Source organism: Barbus barbus (genome assembly GCF_936440315.1).
Source record: "Barbus barbus genome assembly, chromosome: 26".
Classification (NCBI taxonomy): Eukaryota; Metazoa; Chordata; class Actinopteri; order Cypriniformes; family Cyprinidae; genus Barbus; species Barbus barbus.
This window is the reverse complement of record NC_136754.1, coordinates 18,115,904-18,138,892: the sequence shown is the minus strand read 5'-3', so window position 1 is coordinate 18,138,892 and position 22,989 is coordinate 18,115,904. Positions and strand designations below refer to the sequence as shown.

At 36.4% G+C, this 22,989-nt stretch overlaps 2 protein-coding genes across 3 annotated transcripts; one reads left to right on the top strand and one right to left on the bottom strand.

Annotated features, from left to right (window-relative positions):
* The first annotated feature begins 2,203 nt into the window (after positions 1-2,203).
* LOC306846593 (zinc finger protein 644-like) lies at positions 2,204-16,122 on the top strand. 2 transcript variants are annotated; one of them, XM_079380060.1, is made up of 6 exons: positions 2,204-2,323; positions 7,602-10,248; positions 11,209-11,742; positions 12,596-12,721; positions 13,511-13,613; positions 15,148-16,122. In XM_079380060.1, the coding sequence occupies exons 2-6, from the start codon at positions 7,626-7,628 to the stop codon at positions 15,338-15,340; spliced, it is 3,579 nt and encodes a 1,192-aa protein (XP_079236186.1). In that variant the 5' UTR covers positions 2,204-2,323; positions 7,602-7,625; the 3' UTR covers positions 15,341-16,122. The 2 variants fall into 2 exon arrangements, with proteins under 2 accessions (XP_079236186.1, XP_079236187.1); XM_079380061.1 differs by lacking the exons at positions 13,511-13,613; positions 15,148-16,122 and having other exon boundaries at positions 12,598-12,739.
* Positions 16,123-16,565: 443 nt separating this feature from the next.
* Positions 16,566-21,736, bottom strand: LOC306846628 (volume-regulated anion channel subunit LRRC8D-like). Its single transcript, XM_079380119.1, has 2 exons — positions 21,246-21,736; positions 16,566-20,104 (listed from the first exon to the last, which is right to left on the bottom strand). The coding sequence occupies exon 2, from the start codon at positions 20,100-20,102 to the stop codon at positions 17,628-17,630; it is 2,475 nt and encodes an 824-aa protein (XP_079236245.1). The 5' UTR covers positions 20,103-20,104; positions 21,246-21,736; the 3' UTR covers positions 16,566-17,627.
* Positions 21,737-22,989: the final 1,253 nt, after the last annotated feature.

The following is a 22,989-nucleotide window of genomic DNA, read 5'->3' as shown; positions in this document are numbered from 1 at the left end:
CCTCTTTTGTTTTTTATTTGTCATCTCTATCTTTCTGTCGCTCGGCTCGGCTGTGCACTGAACGCTCTCTCCTCCACATCATGAGTAGACATGCCCCTTACTGCTGATTGTCTGCAAGTTTGTTTTGGTACTCAGCCCCGACTCAGTTTTCTAAAGCGTTTTTTGAAAAATTACATACCCTACCTTTAAAAACATGTTAAAAATAGCTGTTTCCCCAGTAACGGCTGTACACAAAGCAGCACTGTGCTCACAAACGCTGCTTTAAATGAAATCAACCGATCGGATCAATCAGATTAGCAAAGGGGTTTGGAAAAATTCATCATTGAGCGAATCGTTTGGGAGTCGTTGAGCAAATAAGGTAAACATAAATGCATATTATAAGAAAATGAAAGCGTTTTTTGACCTTGAATGCATGTCAACTTGTTGTTGGGGACTCCCAAAACTAAAATATGAACCTTTCATAACCCATACACTCTGTTCGGGCACTTTAACAAAAGCTTTAAGTAGGCCTAATCTTTTGTGGGTATTTTCACAGTTAAATTTATTTTGCAATTAATTAGACTAATTAATCAACACCATGTAATATACATACATACACAATCACACACAAATTGAATTAATTTTAAAGACTCAACCTAAATGTACACACATCATGATTTTAGGTTGTGTCATTTATATATATATATATATATATATATATATATATAAAATGCAATATGCATATGCATATACTGTATATATATCCTGATGGAAGTGAATAAATTTGAGATACATATATATATACATCTCATACATCTAATTTTCAAAATACATTAAAAAAATAATTAAACATTTTAAATAGATGAAAAAATGGAGATGATATACTGCAACTACACAAACCTATAATTTTATTTTAGCTTAAATCCAAGCAGGACTCACTAAGTGAGAAAAGGTGTGCTGCCTCTCCCTGGATGTCTTGTGTTGCAGGTATTTGTGATAATGAGGGTCATAATGAGCCCTGTCCCTGACATGGGACCCTCTCATAAGAGCATAGTTTGTGAATTATTTGTTTTCTCCCCCCTCTCATGTCAAGCTGCATCTCTTCCTATAATACCTACATTTCACTGCTGGTTATACTCTGTATGATTATGTATGTGACAAATAAATATTTACTTACTAATGGTTTCCTAAACAGAGTCATAATAAGAACCAGTTTCACGATTTATTCATTCTTAGAAATCTGGCGTGGCTCTGATCAGACATTATGTGTAAAGGCCTACTCACACTTTATGAATTACCGGCCCGTCATAAAACTGAAGAAACGTCTTCTTCTGAGTCTAACATCTTGGTGTTGCCACTGACATCCTAGAAGAAGAACTGTGATATTGAACACGAGTTATTTACTGTACTGTGTTTAGCTTTTAGCACTAGCTATCGTTTCTCTGCGGTAAATTAATTAGCTGAGCGGTGGAATATCTGTTGGTACACTCTGTTCGGCAAAAAATATTAACTGATTATTAAAAATCTAAAAACATTGCATATAACGTTACGTACGTTTTATCTAACAAAACAGTATTTGTGAGGAATACTTTGTAACCGGCGCGCAAGGTCACGCGATCACTACCACAGTATTAAACATTGTCATTTTATTACAGAAAACTGATCATATCTGCTGAAATGCTCATTACATTACATTTCACGGATTTAAAGAACAGAAAGCCACAATATTACAATTAAATTCATAAATACAACGCCTTTACATTGTTTAGTATGAGACTGATAGCTGTCTGACTAGACGTATTTTTGTGGAAAAACACCTTTGATGGAATTTGTTGTGTTTCGCCAGTTCAGACTTGATGTATATATGCATTCATGACTTATCACAAAACGTTTAGCTGTGATATACCGGGCTATGAACGTTATTTTATTCCTAATAATTGGTTGAGAGAGCCACTGCCATTCTTTCTGCAGATCATCTTCTGTTCACTTTACCGTCAGTACTTCTACTTGCCACCTATTTGGAATAGTCCACTTTTTGTTTGGGGGGCATTATATACATGACTCATACAAATAATTAATTGTCTCCCGACTAAACGTATCCAACATGTTTATGTTATGTCAGCTTATGTCATAAATAAGTAGTTGTCAGTGGGCAATCACAATATTCACATTATTTTTAATACATTTTATCACGTTTTTGGAGTCCCCCTCGTTGAGGCGCAATGCCTTTGTCTGTGGACCATCGAGCAAATATGGCGGCTTCGCAATAAATGGAAAGCTTGTGCGAGCAAAAATGAAATGATTTCACTTCAGTGTTATCGTCCACAATCGCAGCTGCAGAAAGGTAGGCTAAAATGCATTTGGCAACAACATTAAAAGGTGAAACCATCAAAGTGCCCCCAATATTTTGATAGGGGCAAGTGGTTGTAAGCTTGATGTTGAACATAATGGGGCTTGACTGCTGCCTTGCTAGCACACTCTCATAGTATGTAGTAACAGCAATGCCTAAACAGAAAGATGTCAGTGATAAATATAAGTTATTAATGCACGTAAATCTTGATCTGTAATGCATCTCTGAATTATTAAAAATGACTTTATGAGTATTTTTTTGCAGGGTTGAATGCATGTTATGTTTTGTGAACCACTAATTATGCAATACAGAACTTGATCCACAAAGATATAATCTGTTTTTTGTGAGCTTGAATCACAACAATAATACCATGACAACTGTTAATGGCTTTAAACGTGTTGTTTATACATCCAGACATAAATGTTTTACTAAAGGTACGTTTCTCGGTGCATGTGATTTACATATCATTGCCATATGAAGAGATTTCTCCTGCTATCTGTTGGTAATTATTTGTACGATGTTGTCATTAGTTTAATTAATTAATTTATTTATTGTACAATGTGTCACAATGCACACAAACAATCTGAATTCCCTCTCATATTTTTATGCATGTAGTTGGGATCTCTGTTTCTGCTCTGTATCAGGTGTAATGTATATTCTTAAATACATATTCTTTAGTGTAGTTATAGTATTACTGGCTAAAACACTGTCTAGTTTTGTGTCATTTCCACTTTCACTTGTGTAAGCATGCAAGACCAACCAGTTGGGGGTGCTTACCATATTACATGAAGAATATGGATTGATTGGCTTACTAAATTTATACATGTTGAAACTTACTTAGAATTTTGATGACATTTGTAATCAGCTGTCAAATGTAGCATGCGTTGATGTTGTTAACCAGCTATAGTAATGAGTGTCCAGATATATATATATATATATATATATATATATATATATATATATATATATATATATATATATATATATATATATATATATATATAGCCTACTGTATAAGTTTGTAAAATGGTACAGCTTTTTAAATATCTGAAAGTACACTCTTTACATCAGTCAATCAAGCATTATAATGTGACATTATGATAGTCAAGTATTATTTGATGATAGAATTTTAGTAATTAGAATTAAAACTTAGTAACCATGTATGAATGCATAGACATTTTAACTGAATTTAGGACTGGTGGTGGTGCTTTTTTGGTCATTCAGAGTTTCTGTAAAAGAAATGGGGGAAAAAACTAACAATAATACTGATAAGACTATAATAGTAATAATACGAATTTTGCTAATAAGAACAGTAGAAAACGCACTAAGGATTAACGAGCAGCTGGATTCATGAATATTAATCCCGTTGTGTGCGTTCGCTCGAACTGATTCGCTGAAATCAAAACAGGGAGGATAATAGGTGAGCACCAGCCAATGAGATTGACGTTTGCGCATTAGTCCCGCCCACTACCGGAAAACGCGGCAGTTCTTTAAGGCTGAAAAAATCCAAAGGAACTCCGTTATTTTGACAGGAAAACACAACAAAGAATATCGTTTACATGTTGCGCGTCAATTCTGCATGTATGTAAGACTGTCTCTTGCTCTCACCAAAGCGACGGCGAGTTGTTGAGTTCACGGTCCGTCAAATACAGGTGCGCTGCGCATCCATTCAGATGAACTAACTTACAAAAATAGACAGAGAGCGAAACTCTGAAGCGCTCAGTCAGTGTATTCGGAGAGTGAAAATAATCCTGTGCTAAACTAATACTTGGCCTCCAACTCACACACTGGCGAGTAGAATCTGAGAATTTATTAGCCATTGGCTAATATTAGGCATCATTTAGTCGCCCAGAGTGAAGATTAGTCGCATATGCGAGTGATTTACTCTCATTGTAGAGGGTTGCTGAACCACAAAACCAGTCATAAGGGTAAAGTTTTCGAAATTGAGATTTATGCATCATCTGAAACCTGAATAGATAAATTTGCATTTGATGTATGTTTGTTAGGATAGGACAATATTTGGTTGAGATACAACTATTTGAATATCTGGAATCTGAGGGTGCAAAAAATCTAAATATTGAGAAAATCGCCTTTAAAATTGTTCTTAGCAATGCATATTACCAATCAAAAAATAAGTTTTGATATTTACATGAAGAAATTCACAAAATATCTTCATGTAACATGATCTTTACTTAATGTAATGATTTTTGGCATAAAAGAAAAACCTATAATTTTGACCCATATGTATTTTTGGCTATTGCTACAAATATACCCCAGCGACTTAAGACTGGTTTTGTGGTCCAGGATCACATATGTTACTTAGGGATGCACCGAAATGAAAATTATTGGCTGATGCCCAACAAAATGAAACACTGGGCCGAAGGCAGAACATGGTTTTTCACATTTTCCCCCCGATATATTTTGGCAATTTGTTTTCACCATTGCATAAATTGAATAGCCAAAATAGTTTTGGTTGTCGAACATTCAGTGCATCCATAATGTTACTGTTATAACATTTAATTATTTACTGTTTAAATATTACCCATGAACAAAACCATTGTATGTACAAACATGAATGGCAAAACCGTCTTTGTGACCCACGTACTATTAAGTCCAAAAAGTGTTGGAAATATTTAAATTGAATTGCAAATATGCATGTTCATGCATGGAATTTTAAAAATAAAGACATCAATAATATATTCAATTTTTTTTTTTATTTGGGGTATTTGTTAGGCACAAAGCAGAGTTTATATCATTTACAGTTGCCAAATAACTTCGCAACTAGCTACAGTAATATAGAATAGACTTACGTAAATACATACAAATACTTACAATATTTACGTAAATACAAAGTACAAAGAGTGAAAATAACTACATCTTACCTTAACTATAATATTGTTGTTTGAAGCTGCCATCATTTCAACAGAATCTGGGATTATTAATATAGCTAGATACTGTAATGTTACCTTGGTAACATCACAGAAAACCAGAATTTATTTCTATGATATAAATTTCTTAAATAACATATTGCGGACTAATACAATGCAGCAACAATTTTACCAATTTTGCATTGTAGATTAAAGCTGCAGTGACAGTCCGTAATTTTTGGGGGGTTAAAAAAGATCCGAAATATTTGAGCAAGTACATAACCACCAGCCAGTGTTCAAAACTATCGCCTTACTTTAGCCTGATTCACAACGGTTAGTTTATAATAATGTTTTCTAATTTGTGTGGTACGGGTAGGTTTTCACTGGAAATTTGAGCAAGCCGTCGCATCATTATGTCACGTCTGTAAACATAAAGAAGTTTTCCCGGCTACCAGGCTATCGCATGTGAGGATCCTGCAGGTGGCGGCTGGTTTATAGCCTTTTCTCACAGCAGAATAGTTAAATTCATCATTTTGATGGCGGATTGTAATCCAGAAAGGATTATGTGTTTATGAAACGCGTGTGAATGAAATGAAATTATATTCCAGTTTTAAACGTGCTTCTGATTACAGATAGCCTGGGATTACACAAGATTTGTATTCTAAAGAAAGCCATTTCGAAGGGATCATAGTTTGCTTTTGGGGTTAAAAGAATTTCTTAATATGAACAATTAGATTAGACTGTACAGAAATTTAAATCTACATGTTAATACACTATACCCATACTCACGCAATGCTCATGTTGTTAACATTAATAATTTGAGAATAAAGTATAACAATTTGCATGATTTGCAATTTGCACGGTTTGATGTGATATGAGCTAACTGATCTTTAGATTGTCACCATTGGTAGCGCGGTTTATTGTAATGCTCTTTTCCTCAGTTGGTCAGAATAAGCATGGCAGACTTATTACTTGTTCAGATGACAATATATGGTGAAAATTGGGTCATATATTCCAAGACGTAGACTAGAATCTGTGATTACTAAGTGTTTGATTCACACCGGTGTGGTGACTGATAGCTACACATTCACCTCAAAACATTAGATTCATCCGTGCTGAAGCCGTGCCAGAGTACAGCCCACGTAATGAAGATAATTCTGCACCTGGCTGCAGTACCAGGTTTTCAACAGAGATGGCGACAAAGAGGCAAAACTTATGGACTGCAGCTTTAAATGAAGTACACGATTCCTACAAATTCTAGATCTCTGCATTTGTAAATGAGGACTGATTTTAAAATACTAAAATCTGTTGAATCTTATCAGGGCAACTAGTCCTTTAAGCCATAATGTTACTGACCAGTCATACAATGGCATAGGGCTGTGCAGTGAAATTTTATTACAATATTTTTGTGATATTGCTAATAATCAAGATATTGATTTACCATTAATGGGGAAGAAAATGCTTTCCACATGTTTGTTAGACCTTGAGAATGAATGTAAAGGCAACTTGTTTTTCCACAGAGAGATACCTTTTAACAGCACTGTATAACTATAAATTAATGAAAAAATACATTGGTTGTATGATGTTCCTTAAATAATATTCATCTATTTCTGTAATAATTTCAAGTTAAACCAAACTTTTATTTTGACAGGTTGTCATGAAGGTCTTTCGGTTTTATTTTAATTTTCAGTGTGTATTTTTCTCAAATGAAATTACGAAAAGCTTGTGAATTGACTCTCCGGGCAGCTCTGGAGATGAAGAACATGTGATAATGTCAGTGTTGTGGAGTAGCTAGAGTAACTACATTGTTCAGTAGCAAAAAACAGTGTAGCTTTTCCAGTAGCTAACTACTCTTTCCAGCAGGTAGCAGTGTAGCACGACCAAAAGCTACATTTCGTTTTGCGTTCTGATGAGTCACGAGCCAGTAATGCATTGAAGCAGTGCAGCGTCGTGAAAATATTTGCATATTGAAATGCTTGGGAAAGATCACAGCACATTAGAACAGGACTGGCTATGCCGCCTTCATTTACTTACTCGTTTTCATCAATTTCACTTTAATTTTCCTGCACTGACCCGTTCACTAAACTGGTCATCCAATCAGAGTTCTCACTCTCGTCAATGGTGCCGATGGCCCCCGACACCAATTCAACATGTAGAATCGGGCAAACCGCCACTGACATGAGCCAGACGAGAGCCGACGAATGGAATACACCAAACAAACTAGCCCGACAGACGCTCAAAGACAGCCCGAAATTGGCTGACGTTCGACCGTCGACTTGGTGTGTCCCGGCCTTAAAATAAATTCTATAAGATGGGCATGCTATGGATCCAACTGTGCCTCTCTAAGTTAACATTAATTCATTTATGTATTGATATGCATTCTCATCTAATGTTTTTGTCCTCAGAAACGGTCCTTAGGACTCCTAGGAATGTCTGGTTGGGAGGAGAGTGCCAAAGTAGAGGAAAATGACACCTCAATGTCAAGAAACTTTCAGGACCTTTTGAACAGCGAGGCATTCTGTGCAGAGGGAACTACATCAGGACCATCAGTGCATTGTCCTCAAGAGACCATGGCACTACTCTGTGACCAAGGAGACCTCCTGACCACTGTTGGTTTTATGGACTCCATCTGCTCAGATGGACCAGCCAAGGCTGCTTACGTCAATGGATCCACCTCGCCTCATATCTCAGATGAAACCTTGCTTGATATTTCAAAAAATGTACCAGGATTCCTTCCCAAATCGTTACATGCTCAGAATTCTGTCACAACCAATGTCCACTTTGAAGGACCTGATCCACTCAGAAAAGAGGGGGAAATAACAATCAGGCAAACGTTGACTGCGGAGGATGTGGAGCATAGGGGCATATGGGGCTTTGATACAGAATCTCCAGAAAGCTCATTAGATCATTATGATGATGGAAATGACCTTAACTGGAATCCTCAAAGAGAATTTATGAAGTTCCTGTGGGATGATGATAATGGCCTCGAAATGGAGGGAAAACTGTCCCCTGTTCCTTCACCCATCAACCATAAAAGAAGAGCTCCTTCACCGCTCGGCTATAAAAGAAGAAAACGTAAAGAAAAACTGGTATTAAAAGTTGATCCTTCAGAGAACATCTACCCTGATTTGAATTTTGAATCAAGAAAAGATCACCTGGGTGAAGGAAGCCAGATAGAATGCAGTCCTATTAAGAAGACACGTTCCCCAAGGAAACCATCCAAATTAAAGTCGCCCATTGTAAAACGTACCAAGTATTTTAATGGAGCTGCTGAGGCAGTCAAACACCTGTTTGCCAAACCAGCAAAACAGCCTATTAGCAAGACTCAAAAGATGGCATTAATTAGAGAAACTTTGCCATCAGACTCATGTTCTATCGAGGAAGCTAAATTTTTTCCCCGTAACCGTGGTTTTAAAGAGAAATCTCAAGAACACAGAAAAATTACATGTAAAACAGACACAACTAGTTCAAAGCCATTCATATGTAAGGAATGTGGACAGTGTTACCATGATCAGAGTTCGTTGTTAAATCACATAAGTGTTCACCAGGACAAGCGACGGAAAATTACGGAAGAAATAAATGAGTTGCATCAAATTAAAGATGAAGGTAAAGATGCAAAGTTGCAGTGCCCCCAGTGCACCTTTGGAACGAACTGTCCGAACACCTTTGTGCAACACGCTAAGACCCACGAGAAGGACAAGCGGTACTATAGTTGTAATAAGTGTGATTTTGTCGAAATGAATGAAGTTGAACTGAGACGCCATTTGCTTCATAAACATGGCATCAGTGGGTCTGATCTGACTGTTTGGAAATCAGATGGATTTCAGGAGCGTAAGGTCAATAAATCAGTATGTCCAGTTTCCTTCTCCCGCTCTTTACAAAGAAAAACTAAAAACATCATTGGAAATCATGTTGAGGCTTCGTGTCGACCGCAGTTTATAGAAGAACTGGCATCCTCGCATTCCCTTGACAATTGTGATGAAGAACCATCTCCAGCTGAACAGTCGTTCTCTGTTTGCAATGTTCTTACATGTGCAAAACCAACAGCAAGGTCGCCAAAATTGTCAGTGAAGATCCAAGCACCGGACAAAAACAAAAGCTTGTCGCCCAATGAGAAGTGTGGTCTTGAACGGAAGAAAAAAGTGTGGATGAATAAAGGTGTCCAAAGCCAATCAAAACTTGACAAATCTATTAACACACTTTTATCCAGAAAGAAACGTAGTAACCAGAGTGCTTCTGAATTCAACACTCATCAGGAGCCTGATGGAAGCAGTACAACAGAGTGTCTTGACGATTCCCTCAATTGCGAGACCACGTTCTCTGGAACAGGTGCTAATTCACCCCCCATAAAGTGTCTGAAAAGATCAGCTCATTCTAAAGAAGGGAACACTAAAGGAACTTCTAAGTCTGATGAAAACATTACTTGTTCAGATGATGTTGGAAACGCCAACTATATGCATATAAGTTTGGAAAAGCAAAAATTTAAGAAGTCACCTTCCAAAAGGAAAATGTCTACTCCATTCCACAATATGCAGGGCCAAGATATTCTTTTAGATTTCCCAAAATGTCGACAAAATTTTAAGAAACCCGAAACATCCAAGAGGAGTAAAGAAATGATCAACAACGGTCATTTTATGTGTGATTCTAATGATGATCTTGGACCTGAAGAATGTGAAAGTAACGAGAATGCTAATGCACGTTTCGTGAAAAAACAGAGTTCACCTGCAAAAGCAAGTCTTGGTACCTCAACTGGTCACTATGGGAAAAACCACAGTTCCCCAAGGATGCTTTCTGTCAAAGATGAATGCAAGGATGAAGAAATCTCAGAAGCGATCACAGTTGTGAAGTGTGAACCAAGCTCAGATGTTGAGACAGATCTGAAGGCTTGTCCATACTGTCCTGCTGTATTTGAGTCAGGAATTAGCCTCTCTAATCATATAAGAGGACATTTGCACAGAGTGGGCCTGAAAGTACGGAATGCTGCAGCGAAGGTGACTTCTCTTGAAAAAGTACCTCCAGTTCGACGACGAACACTGCCACAAGTCAAAACAGGTGACGCTTCTCTTACACTTGACGTAATTTCTTGCATCTATACAGAGGTTTTCAATTTCATTTGTTAATAAAATCAATTAATGTGTGTTGCAGAAAAGCCTTTAATTATGATACTTTACTTTTTTCAGGTTTAAAAGTCAGTTGCAAAAAAATAAATGGGAGGAAAATCAAAGAGTTCAGATAAAGCTTTATTGTAGGCTAGATATTTTATTTAGCAGCTGGTTTTCCAGCTAGCGACCATAACTAGGATAAATAATTATCGGCTTATGCGTATTGGCCAGAAATTTTTCTTTTAGTGCCTCCATAGAATATTTTGTGTACTAGGCCTTTATATTTCTGCAATGCTTTTTCACGTATTATACAGTCCATTCGATTTGCAGAAAATCTATTTTATCAATTACAATTTTACAAAAACAATATCTTTGTACATAAAAATTGTGAATGCGTTGTCCAAATTGTATGTATAATCATTACGTACACACAAAATGGTCATTGAAAAAAATGTATGACACCTCATGTATGGCGTGAAGCACTCAAATCAGACATACCCATCTTCCAGATGTTATGACAGTTATAAGTTAATAGATATAATCACTTCTGATTGAAAAGGCATTAAAGTAAATTAAAATGGGAAAGAGATTCACTGAAAAGAGCAATGTTTCATTGCTGATGTTTCACTTCTCTGAGCTGTTTTTCATTCCAGCTGCTCACATGCTGGCTAAATGAACTTGATTTGTTCATAGTCAGGAAAGGTGTGTGTTGGAGCATTGCTGATAGGTGTTAAATATGGATGTTTAAAGATACCTTTAAGGTAGTAGTTTAAAGTTAGCTTGTGTTGCAAGTTAGCTAACATGCAGGATGGTTAGTGTAGGATTTTCAGTTTTAGTTTAGATATTGAATTGGCTTCTAAGCAATATCTGTTGTAAATGAAGCTGATTACATATGGTTTCCCTGTTGTAGAAGAGGATACATCCCAGACTGATCGTCCAGCAGAGCTGAAAACTAACTGCCAACAGACAGAGCTCATCTGTCCTCTCTGTAGGGAGTGGTTTGACACAAGGACTGGGCTGTCCAACCATGTACGAGGCCACCTGAAGCGCCTGGGCAAACCCTCTTCCACTGCGTCTAAATCTCCAGTGATCATATTGAAAGAATTGATGCGTGACAAGAAACAGTTTCAGATGAAGCTACAGGTTCTTGAGAAGAAGTGCCGCGCCACCAATTCTTTCCATCCTATTAGGCTGAGTAACGGTTTAACCTTTGCGTCTACTGTCAAACAGCAGAAAGATGATAGTGAGGAAAAGAGAAGGATAGACATTAGTAAAGGCTCACCACCAAGTGATCTGATTGGAATTTTGAAGAAAAGAAGAGCCCATGAAGAGACCAAAGCGAAGCACTCATCCCACACGGCAAGAAAGGCTATCCTTTTATCTTCAGGCAGAGACTGTGGCATGGAGACACAACCTTTCAAAGCAGTGCCAAATTCACTAGAAGGTAATGTTTCATTGAAGGGACGGTTCATGTAAAATAAAAAAATTCTCTAGCTATTTACTCACGCATGTTTTACCATAACCATATGCTTCAAAAAATGCAGAAAAACAACAAATATACGTGTATTGAACAACATGAGGGAGTTAATAATGACAGAATAATTTTTGGAGGGGAACTATCTATTTAAACAACATGAAAAGATTAATAAACCCTCATATTTAGCAAATAATTGATGTTTCAAATGTAACTCTATTTTTCTTTTTTGGACCCTATTTTGACTATGCTTCATAGTTTTGAGTTTCTCAGAAGCAGAAGTCATCATAGTTGAGTGAAATTCTATATCGATTAATGGGAGACTACAACAAATATAATTTGTCCTTTCATATTTGGTCAAATAGAAAAAGAGAAAATTGACAATAGTGTTTCCATGACTATCCAAACCAGAAAATATGAATAGAGATTGATTACAGTCTCAAGACACAAAGATCAAATTTTCTGTGGATTTACTGTTACCCATGAGCAATATTGTAATTTTACACAAAGTATAGTCTCTAAAATGTACAATAATTTAAATAATATATATTTTAAACTATTATAGTCTTAGAAATGTACAATGATAAAAAAAGCTATAATTATAATTTAATAACTATAGAAACATGTCATCATAGTTTGTGAAAACGGTCCATAACCATAAATTTCAGTCTGCTATAGAAACATATCTATATAGATAGATAGCAGATATTTCTATATACTTAGTATACATTAACATTTTATATTAATATAAATGTATAAATGGAAATAAATTATCTATAATAACTGTTAGTGTTTCCTTTTATATGTTGTGTTTCTGTTCCAGAGAAAAGTGAACTCAATAGAAAAGTGTGTGTGCACTGTAATACCACATTTCACAGTGGTGTTAGTCTCTCCAATCATTTGAGGGCATATGCACATAGAAAGAAAAAAGCTCTTCTGGACGGAACTAGTATGTATCTTTCTTTCCTCCTATGTAAATGCATGTTTGTACTTATATTTGACTTCCTGTTTATGAAGGATGCTGCACCTCACCATCTACTTTGATCTACCGTCTACTGCAGAATGCATGTCGCATGCTCATTCCCTTTACTAAACTCTGTTTTAACTGTGCCAATTTCTCATAACAAGAAACATGGAAGAAACTGAACAAGTAACTTAAAAATATATATAAAAAACCCAAGTATAATTGTTTTTGATAATCTGATTCAGGTGCTTTTGGTAGCAGACATTTATACAAACACCTGATGGTTTTTCATATTATAGTTGCTGCATGATGCCATTGTAGAAGTATTGTTATAACGATATTTTATTCATACTCGACTGTCCAATAATAGAGGGTTACTGAGATCAAGTGAGTGTTATTCGGCTGGTCATGTGATCTCAATATGGCGGCCGGTTGTTCACCACAAGGGAAGTGATATTTACATTACATTAGTTATGAAAGGTATGGAACATGGTGCACTTTTGGATGAAAGATTACTGAATGTAATGTATGGAATAGGTGCTTTATATATATATATATGTTTTGGATGAAAGATTACTGAATGAAATATATGGAATAGGTGCTTTTATATATATATATATATATATATATATATATATATATATAACAAATTTTGCTAAACGTGTAAAAAAAAAAAAAAACTTAAATGTCATCATAGGTGAAAGCCTATGGTGTGCTTTTTAAAATGCCTTTATTTTGTTTGTATAATTTCTAATAAATACATTATTATTGCAGCTTTTGACTGTAAACAGAGAAAGCAAAGATCAAGGTCTGGGTCGAAGAAGAAAATGTACCCTCTGCTGCACACACCAGAAGAAATCTATAGACTTACTTGCAGGTAACTTCTATGCTACATATGTTAATAAATGTATATTTTATATATTAATTTAAAAACTTTGGTCACACTTTATATTAGGTGGGCTTAACTACTATGTACCTACATCAAAAAATCAGTACAATGTACTTATTGTGATCATATTGTATTGCAAAGCACTTTTGCTGCTATTGAGGTGGGATATGGGTAAGGTTAGGGACAGGTTTGGTGGGATGGGTAGGTTTAAGTGTGGGTTAAGGTGTAAGGGATGGGTCATTAGTGTAATTATAAATGTTATTACATATAGTTATTTTTAAAAGTATAAGTACAATGTAAAAACATGTATGTACACAAGTTCATTGTGTCAAATTATTAATTTAAATGTAATTACATAGTAGTTAAGGCCACCTAATATAAAGTGGGACCAAAACTTTTATATACATACATTTCTACTATGATTTACAGCCACTAAAATGTCATTCAGTGTAACAATAGTTCACTTAGGCCCAGTTCTACAGGGGTCCTAGAGCATGCTAAGTACCCTCATTTCAAGATCTGGCAAACTTTCCAGTGCGTATTTGTGTTTGCACTCTGGAGAGCATCAAAAATACAGTTTAGAGACCTTTATTTGTTATAACAGAACTTTGTGAGATCGTGATGAACTAAGACGAATGGCAGCTTCTTAGTGATTATAAAAGGAGTGCCCTTTGGGTGCTTTATAGGCTATAATTAGTTAAGAATTTGTATGAAACTTTAGTTTTTGGGAAACATACACTTCAGGAATGATTCGGCATATTTAGCCTATACGGGATTCACTCTGGAAATAGCAATATTGATATAGTGATAACCATAGCAATGAATGGGACAAAAAATGTTTGACAATAGCTGTCCATTAAGGATAGAGCACCCTCACTAATTTCAGAACCACTTTCAGTGATTTAATTCTGGAAACAGACCTAAGTTCATATAACAACAACAAAAAATCTTGTTAGGCACATTTAGAACAAGAATCATTAGATGACATTCTATTTAAGGATCACAGCATAGCCCCCAAAAACAAATGAATTGCTGCTTTAAATCTTTACCTGTCTTTGCCACTAACCTTCAAACTACAAGGTTTTACCCATTTGTCAGCAAGACGATTTTAATCATTTAAAGTATAATTCAGTTTGGTACAATCACTTTTTGTTTTATATATTTTATCAAGTACAGGTCAGAATAAGTGTTTCATTTTTACATAATTACACTGAATAACAATGGGACATTATTTCATGTGTATTTTGACTTTTATATATTATAAATGTCATTTGAAACATTAGACACTTATTTAATATGCTTTCTATGTACAGTATATACTTTTTATTGTGTATATATGTGTGTATTTTACATAAATTTCATACAACTTAAATATTACATATTTACTTTTATAAAAATACTTACTGTGAGGTTTTGTCGTCTCTTTTTTTTCCCCCATTACATTTATTCTTTTTTTTTTTTTCTGGAGCCCTTTTATCAGTGCACCATTGTGAATCTAATATGCAGTTGTTTCCGTGTGCAGGTTTTGTGATCTAGTCTTCCAGGGCCCTTTGTCAGTGCAGGAGGACTGGATAAAGCATTTACAGAGGCACATCATGAATACCGCTGTACCGCACACAGGGGCAGGGATGGTGGAAGTCACCTCCTTCCCCAAGGACTCTTGCCCCAACACAGTACCGCAGGCACAACCTTCAGTGATGCAAATATCTTCATGAGCCCAGGAACACACATAATTTGTCCTTGGAATATCACTTGTATGTAAATTGTTTGGTTCCCATTTGAATTTTATATTGCCATCAGTAAGGACTTCAGTTTTTACTCTTATTGAGGATCCATTGTTATCACAGACAGCTTTTTAGATATTGTTACATTGTGCTGGTGTTGAACATTGTCAGAGAACGTACAAACTGTGGGTGAATATGTTGAGATTTCAGTGAAACCCACCAAAAGACAACCTTTACCTCAGATCCTTCTCACACTGAGTTTTATCTGTCAAGGCAGATTTATGCTCTACAAAAACTGAAATGATATTGTATGTGGATTTTTATAACAAACCATTTTAATTTGAAAACCAACTAATTTTTTTTTTGTCCCATCCTTGGATTTTAAAAGGTGCACATATGATGCATATGTGTCGAAATGTAAGTCTATATATGATTACTTCAGAAGTTTGACTCATGCCAACACACCAGTCATTAGGTGAAACAACCCATTCTATTGATATTAGCAGTTCGGACAGTATGCATGTCATAGCTCCCTGTTTACACCATTTCTGGTAACATTTTGGTTTTTCACTTATTACCCTGTTTTGATTTTATCTTTAATCTGTAAATTTGCCACGTGTGCAAAAAAAAAAAACATTAACTGTTACTTGTGTAGGCCATTTTTTACGGTTCAAATATTTTTGTGTATAAACCTTTTTAGGTAATTTATGTGAAAAAATGTAAATCACTATAAACAATTTTGCTGTTCAGAATAAAATGTTTTTGTCGTCTTCAACTTGTTGGTATGTTCAGCTATGAATGTAATAATTTGTTTGCAAATGTGTTATCAATTTGTGCCACAATCTACATATTGCAAGAGTAGCAGTCATTTTATTCACATAGGACTGAATATGTTTATTTATCACTAAGTGCTAGTTTCAACTTTAGAAAGAGTAAATTATTATTGATACTGGGATATGTGCAGAAATCGTCCTCTAATGAGGCAGACCAAAGGGCTGCTTCATAAAACAGCTTTACCAAATAAGCCAGGCTTATTTCAGTTAGTCTGACTTATTTTGAACCAAATCAAATGACAATAAGTCAGACTAACTGAAATAAACCTGGCTTATTTGGTAAAGCTGTTTTATGAATATTTATATTTTTGCAGGTATTGTTCTTTGTAATATTAGCCCTTAGTGCTAAAACTGATCAAATCAAATAGTTTTAAAAACATTGTAACGTATCAAAGTCTTGTTCATACACATTTAATATCAATCAGAGAACAGAAAAAATAAGGCATTAATAATTACACAACAGTGAATGTTAATGGCAGTTGTTCCAGTTGTTCTCTGACAAGCGTTTGGCTTCTAAGATATAATCATAATGACAGCGCATAAGTAAACCACGGACAGCTTGGCAAGGTCACTGTGGTTCTAATCATGAGGTGCAGGGTGTATACAATTAAGCAATTCATGTTTCACTGTTAACAGGAAATACAAAAACACATTCTCCAACTCAAAAGTATTGCAATATTGCTGTTATTGCTAAAGAGAAAAGGTGAACTTGCATCATGTCAGATCTTGTCTTTTGGAGAGTATAAAATGCTGAGAAGTGCTGCACCTAAACTCAAAAGGAAAAATCTAACAAAATATATGATACATTTACATGGTGTGTTTAATGTTGTATAAAAAAACATAAAATGTATTCCAAGTTGGGATTGTATCCATAAGTAAAGAGTTAAAGAAAAGACGTCACTGAAAACTGCTGTTGATGGACACTTTTGAAAACAAAAGTATGAGAACTACTGACCTTTCAATACTTAAAGTGATAGTTCACCCAGAAATGGTCATTCTGTCAATATATTTATAGGTATTTTTGTTCATACAATGAAAGTCAGTGGGGTCAGATGTTGTTTGGACCCCATTAATGAAAAAAAAGTTCAAATTATCCTTTTTTTCTCTTCCACAGAAGTAATGAAGTCATACAAGTTTGGGACGACAAGTAAATAATGACAGAATTTAAATTTTTGGGTGCACTGTCTCTTTAAAATATGCATCAGCCTGCATATTCAATATGATAACAAAAATGTATGTAAATAACAATTTACAAGTATAACAGAACATAATTTAAACTAAACAAATGGCAAACACAAACCGGTTGTTTGCAATGTTCCTGTTGTATGTTGTAACACGTGTGTATTTGCTTCCTGTCCTTGAGGCCCGTTTATAGGCATATTGTTGATGACAGGCCCATAGAACGTTTTGCAGATTTCTCCAGAATTGAAATGTCCATCAGTCCATTAATCACTACTGATACTTTCCTTGACCTCCAGAGGCAGTGTGTCGAAAAGATGATCCTCCACAAAGAGGAGGTTTTTCCGAAGAAGGCGACACTGGCCCAGCTGGAATGGAAGGCAATCTAAGCAGTTACCTTTGAGCTCTAGATGGGACAGCTGAACTAACTGCCCAATCGCCTCTGAGATGGAAGTGATGCTGTTATGACCCACACATAAAACCTTTAGTTTGGAACATTTAAACAGTTGATTAGGCAGAACTTCTACCTTGTTCCCAGTGATTGCGAAATGCTGTAGGTTGTGAAGGTATCCAACCTCCACTGGTATACTTGAGATGCAATTGTGGCTGAGGTCAATATGCCTCAGTTTGGGCAGATGAAACAAAGCTGGAGGAAGGGTCTCCAGTTTATTGTGACAGATAACGAGGGACTCCAGACTCTTCACTAGGCCTATCGATGGTGGAATGGCAGTGATCTTGTTGTACCATAACTTGAGGCACATCAATCTTCTCAGGTGCTGAAAGCTGATGATCTCCTCAATGGTCCGGATATTATTATTCTTCAAATCCAGTTCTTGTAAGTTAGCCAAGCTAAAGATAGCATGGGGGATCCTCTCTAAATCACAGTTCTGGAGCTCCAAATCAACCAGGCTGGTCATCTTCTTGAGACTGTTCAGTACCAGTAATTTAGTCCCATCATTGTGTATCACCAGTTTGGTGAGATGTGGCGAGAGTTCTGTTAGATTAGTTGGTATTTTGTTGAGATTGCTTTTGAGGTACAACGTCCTCAAGTGTCTCAGATCTCTAAGTGACTCCAAACCGATCATCTTGTTGTGTTCAGAGTTCAAGTTCCCAATCAGATTCAGTTCCTTGAGGCTTCTCAACAGATAAATCCACGGTGGGATTTCTGCAACATCAGTAAACTTAATGTGAAGGTATCGCAGATGGTCGCGAAGAAAAGTGAAAGCAGTTTGTTCGACTTTAGCGGGGCAGTGATATAGATGTAGTTCTCGTAAGTTGGTCATCTGAGAAACTTTGGCTGAAATCCTGACCTCAGGAATAAGCTCTAACTTGAGGACTTCCAGATCAGTGAGGTCAAATACGGCATTAGGGAGTCCCGACAGCATAAAAAGGTGAAGTTCTTGTTCATCCTGAGGATTGGATGTCACATGCTGACGTAGTTTTTCAAACGTCCATTCATGGTTAAGGCTTATTTCTCGTAGTTTGTTCTCACTCACCTCAGAGAGAAATACGCCAAATCGTTTGGAGTACAACTGGTCGTATTGGTCGACCATGTGTAGAAGAAATGCAAAGTCGTTTTTGACATCAGGAATATCACTAAAGCTACTTTCCTCTCTGACTTTTTCAAAAGAGTACTCCTTAAGAGGTCTCCTGAAGAGCCAGTAGAGTGTATACAAACACACCAGTCCATAGAGACATATCATAGCCATGAAAGTGAAAAGAAGTTTCCTCAACATGAATGCCATGTTGTGTGTGCAGACGAACCGATCATACCCGGTCAAACTTTCAATTTTAAGTTGGCATATATGGCAGAAACTGATCTTCGAGGCAAATGTTGACGTATAGCTCAAGATCAAAATGATCTTAAGTGCTTTTATCGCTGTCTGAGCCACGTAGAGTTTATAGATGAAGTCACTGTCTTCTACATGGACTCGAAATTTTCGCACTTTCTCAAAAAGAGCCTTGGCTTGTTCTCCATCTTTTTTGTCCAAGGTGGTCAGGCTAGGAGCTTCTGCAATAAGCTTTTCGGTTGGAAACTGCACTGTTGGAGTTTCCATCAATGGTGTAGACTGACTGCCGTCCTCTGAGGATACGTGTTTCTGAAAAACCACACCGCCTGTGAATCTCTGCTTTTCCTCAGAATCTTCACAAGCGGTTTCAGACAAAGCTTTCGTTGTCCATGGTGATTCAAAGCACCGCCCCAAAATGGAAACAAAGTGTTCAATCTTTGAGCTGGTCTTTGGGTACTTGAACCAAAAATTGCTGCTTACCATTAGCATTATGGTGTGTATGAGGGCAAGGTAAGGGAAGTATTTGTTGTACCATGGTAGGGCTTCATGGTAGCACATTTGGTTGACAAAAACATACTGCTGAAAGTCCAGATTTGTTTTTCGCCCTCTGGGTTGAGGTTGAGACCTATCTTCTCCTTTTAAGGGGGTAGGTTGAGTGTTAAGGAGTTCATGCGCAACACTGTCAGGAAGGTCTCTGGTTGTTGAGGGTGCGGTGCCCAGAACTGATGTGGAACATTCTAGTTGATTTTGTGCAGCCTCAGGGTTTGTGCTTTCCTCAAGAATGGGAAGACAAGCCACTTGGTCTTTAGACAACTGCATAGTCCCAGAAAAGATGGCTAACATCAACATTACTACTCCAATATAATCCATGAACACATCCCACCATGGTTTCAGAATACGGTAGTTCGGCTGGATGTCATTAAGGGAGGCAACTTCAGTTAGACTAAACATCCCTGTAATAAAGAGTAGTGCAGTCAGTGCATATGAAACCAGTGCATGTTTGAACAGAATTAATTTCATGAGTCTATTACATGTCTCAACATTCTTCAAAGGTCTTGGTTGTTTTCTCCAAGATAAAGTAAATGAACACTATTTTATTGAGGAGATTTACATGTAGTCAGATTCCATGCAGAGTGCATGTACTGACTGTTCATAATTCGACACCTACATGCTAGCCACATGTGGCTTCAAGTTACAACATGCAAGGTCCGAATCAACTCAAGAGTGTGTTATGTCTGAAATAGCACTTCACTGCGACGACTCGCATGTTTGTGTGGCATGAGAAACACGTGTCCATTCACTTCAGATGTGATTCCTGATTCTAGGTTAAAACATTTTTGGCTGCCAACGTGGTATTAATAGGCCAATTCTGTTTTTAAACTCCCAGTGGCATGCACACAGTTCGAGCACTGCTTTATTTGATGCCTGATATTTTCTCAGAGTAGTGCGTGAGAAATAGAGTCTGTCAGCTGTTAATCATTAGAATTGTCTGTGTTAACCATTTAATGGATTTAAGAACTATAAGCTAAGAAGCCCACGGTTCTAACTTTGAGTTGATTGCATCGCTGGGTCATTCCACAAAAAGAGTATTTTATTTGTTTTTATTTTGACTTTTACAAATAATGTTCCTTTCAGGACAAGTCTTCATGACTTCAATTCATATTTTGTTAGATTTATCAGTAGGGGGCGACCTTACAAATACACAAAACTGTTTTAATATGTCAACATTAAATTCTGTTAAGAGGTGCCTTGTAGAGCCAAGACAGCACAAGATGCCTAATAAGTAAACTTTTGAAATCACCAATTCAGAATGCACCCATTTAGGCGATGACCCTGCAAATTTAAATTGAAAACGTTTATAGGATGTTCTGATATGGATATTATCAGGCTAATGAAACATTGTCTTAAAACAGAAATATTATAATTCGTATAATGTAGTAATACATTGATGTCAGGATACGAGGCAGACAGAGTCTGAAACGCTAAACTGCTGAACTCGTATAACCTGCAGCCCCTGGGAATAGTATATTTCTAGGTAGTAGGAAGAAATAAGCCTCAAAGACCCAGATAAAAACAGTAAAATGGTCTACTTACTGTCTCTATGCTGCTTTTCACTGGGATGGAAAAGTGCGCGCTGTCCTTATCTTGATTGTCATAGACGCTAGTTTTGACAAAAGTTGTCGTTGAGCAGGAAACGGACTACAAAAGTCAAATGCATAATCGCTACCAAACAGTCTTGTTTCAGCCTAGTAATGTAGTGTCCATTAAGCCCTGTCCAGAGCAGTGAGGTTAAAATATGCGCTCTTTGTCCGACCTGCTCCGACTAGTTCAGCAGTCAAGATGACGGAGCTGTTCCGTTCCGTGCGTCAGCTGCGTATTTCATTGGACGCTGACAGCGCAGCGTTTATGAACGCACTGGATAAAGGTGAATTATCACCAAAAAGCCTTATAGAGCTGCAGACGCGCCCAGTACACAAAGCAGTGTTTTAGATAAAGTCGTTTTTAAATTAAAGATGGAGTCTGTGAAGTATTACAGTTCTGACAGCCATGACTGTTTAATCACGCTTTCTTATAGTTTATTTTCTTCTTCCTTTTTATTATGAGGAAACTAGGACCCAGATGGTGGAGAAATGTGTGGTTGGCACAGTGTGCAGGAAATGTCTTGGTTACTAAACCAACCCACCACAATTTTTTTTTCAAGTTTCAGCTAGTTTGTAAAGAGGAACATAGATTTTCCTTTGCTGTCTGACTGAATCATGAACACGTGTATTTTTCTTCCTCTTCTGTCATTTTTTTTATCCCACCAGTGTTTTGAATGCTTTTGATTATTCATAAAAATCCTAATAGTTTATGGCATGTATACTTATTTCCCTAAATTACAGAAACCCAATGATCTTCACATTTTTACTATTTATATAAGTTCAACACATTTTATTTTGCACATGCAGCTGCCATAAAAATATATAAGATGTCATCACATGTTTATCAGTGCATTTGCTCCTTTAGTGCTCTTGAGTATCATTAGAAGAGAACAGATGATCCCTTGTGAGTTCAGAGAGATATGAGTGTCCTCACCACAGCATGATTAAAAGCGACCAACCCTTGGTTCCTGAGAGCACTACAGGTGGAATTAAACCAATAATAACTTTGTATGAGACATCTGCATTATTAAGCACATATGATTCATGAATTTAGGGATGGTCTATAATTTTTAAATACAGCATGATTGTTGAAACTTTAAAGGCCTTGTCAGTAAACAGTGAAATTAAAAGGAACAAATAGTGACGAATAGTTTTAAAATGAGACTTCAAATCACGTACATTTTCCATTTTAGCCAAATCAAAGCCATGTGCAATACTGTGCCTGTGTTATGTTTCAGACCAGACATTGTAATGTAGGCCAGGCCTGTTATTCAGCACTATTTATAATCGAATTTGTGTTAAAATAAACTAAAAAACAACAAACTTAGATGCATATTGAGCTAGGGTTGGCTCTAACATCTAATTTAGGGTGTTGTATATATAATAAAACTGTTATATTTTTATATTAACTTTATAATGATTTCCTGAAATGTCAGATAAAGAGACTATTATTGTGAAAAAATATAACAAATTGAATTCCTGCATTTTAAAGTTGAAACTGAACCTTGTAATGAAAACTGAAGAAAAAAAACCTGAAATGTAATAAAAAGAAACGGCATGTATCTTAAATGCAAGAAACGACTTCACATGGTTTTGTGCATGAATGAATGCCGAATCATAAATTTGTAAGTTTGGCACTTGTGGCTTTCCGTCTTTGCTCTGTACACGTGACCTAGAAAACCTATAAATACGGGTAG

What these genes read in the sequence shown, in the direction of transcription:
- LOC306846593 (XM_079380060.1), top strand. Translation starts at nt 7,626, where the DNA reads ATGTCTGGTTGGGAGGAGAGTGCCAAAGTAGAGGAAAATGACACCTCA. An exon ending in ACTGCCACAAGTCAAAACAG is followed by an intron (nt 10,249 to 11,208) that starts GTGACGCTTCTC and finishes TCCCTGTTGTAG; the next exon opens with AAGAGGATACATCCCAGACT. An exon ending in AGCTCTTCTGGACGGAACTA is followed by an intron (nt 12,722 to 13,510) that starts GTATGTATCTTT and finishes TTATTATTGCAG; the next exon opens with CTTTTGACTGTAAACAGAGA.
- LOC306846628 (XM_079380119.1), bottom strand. Translation starts at nt 20,102, where the DNA reads ATGTTTAGTCTAACTGAAGTTGCCTCCCTTAATGACATCCAGCCGAAC.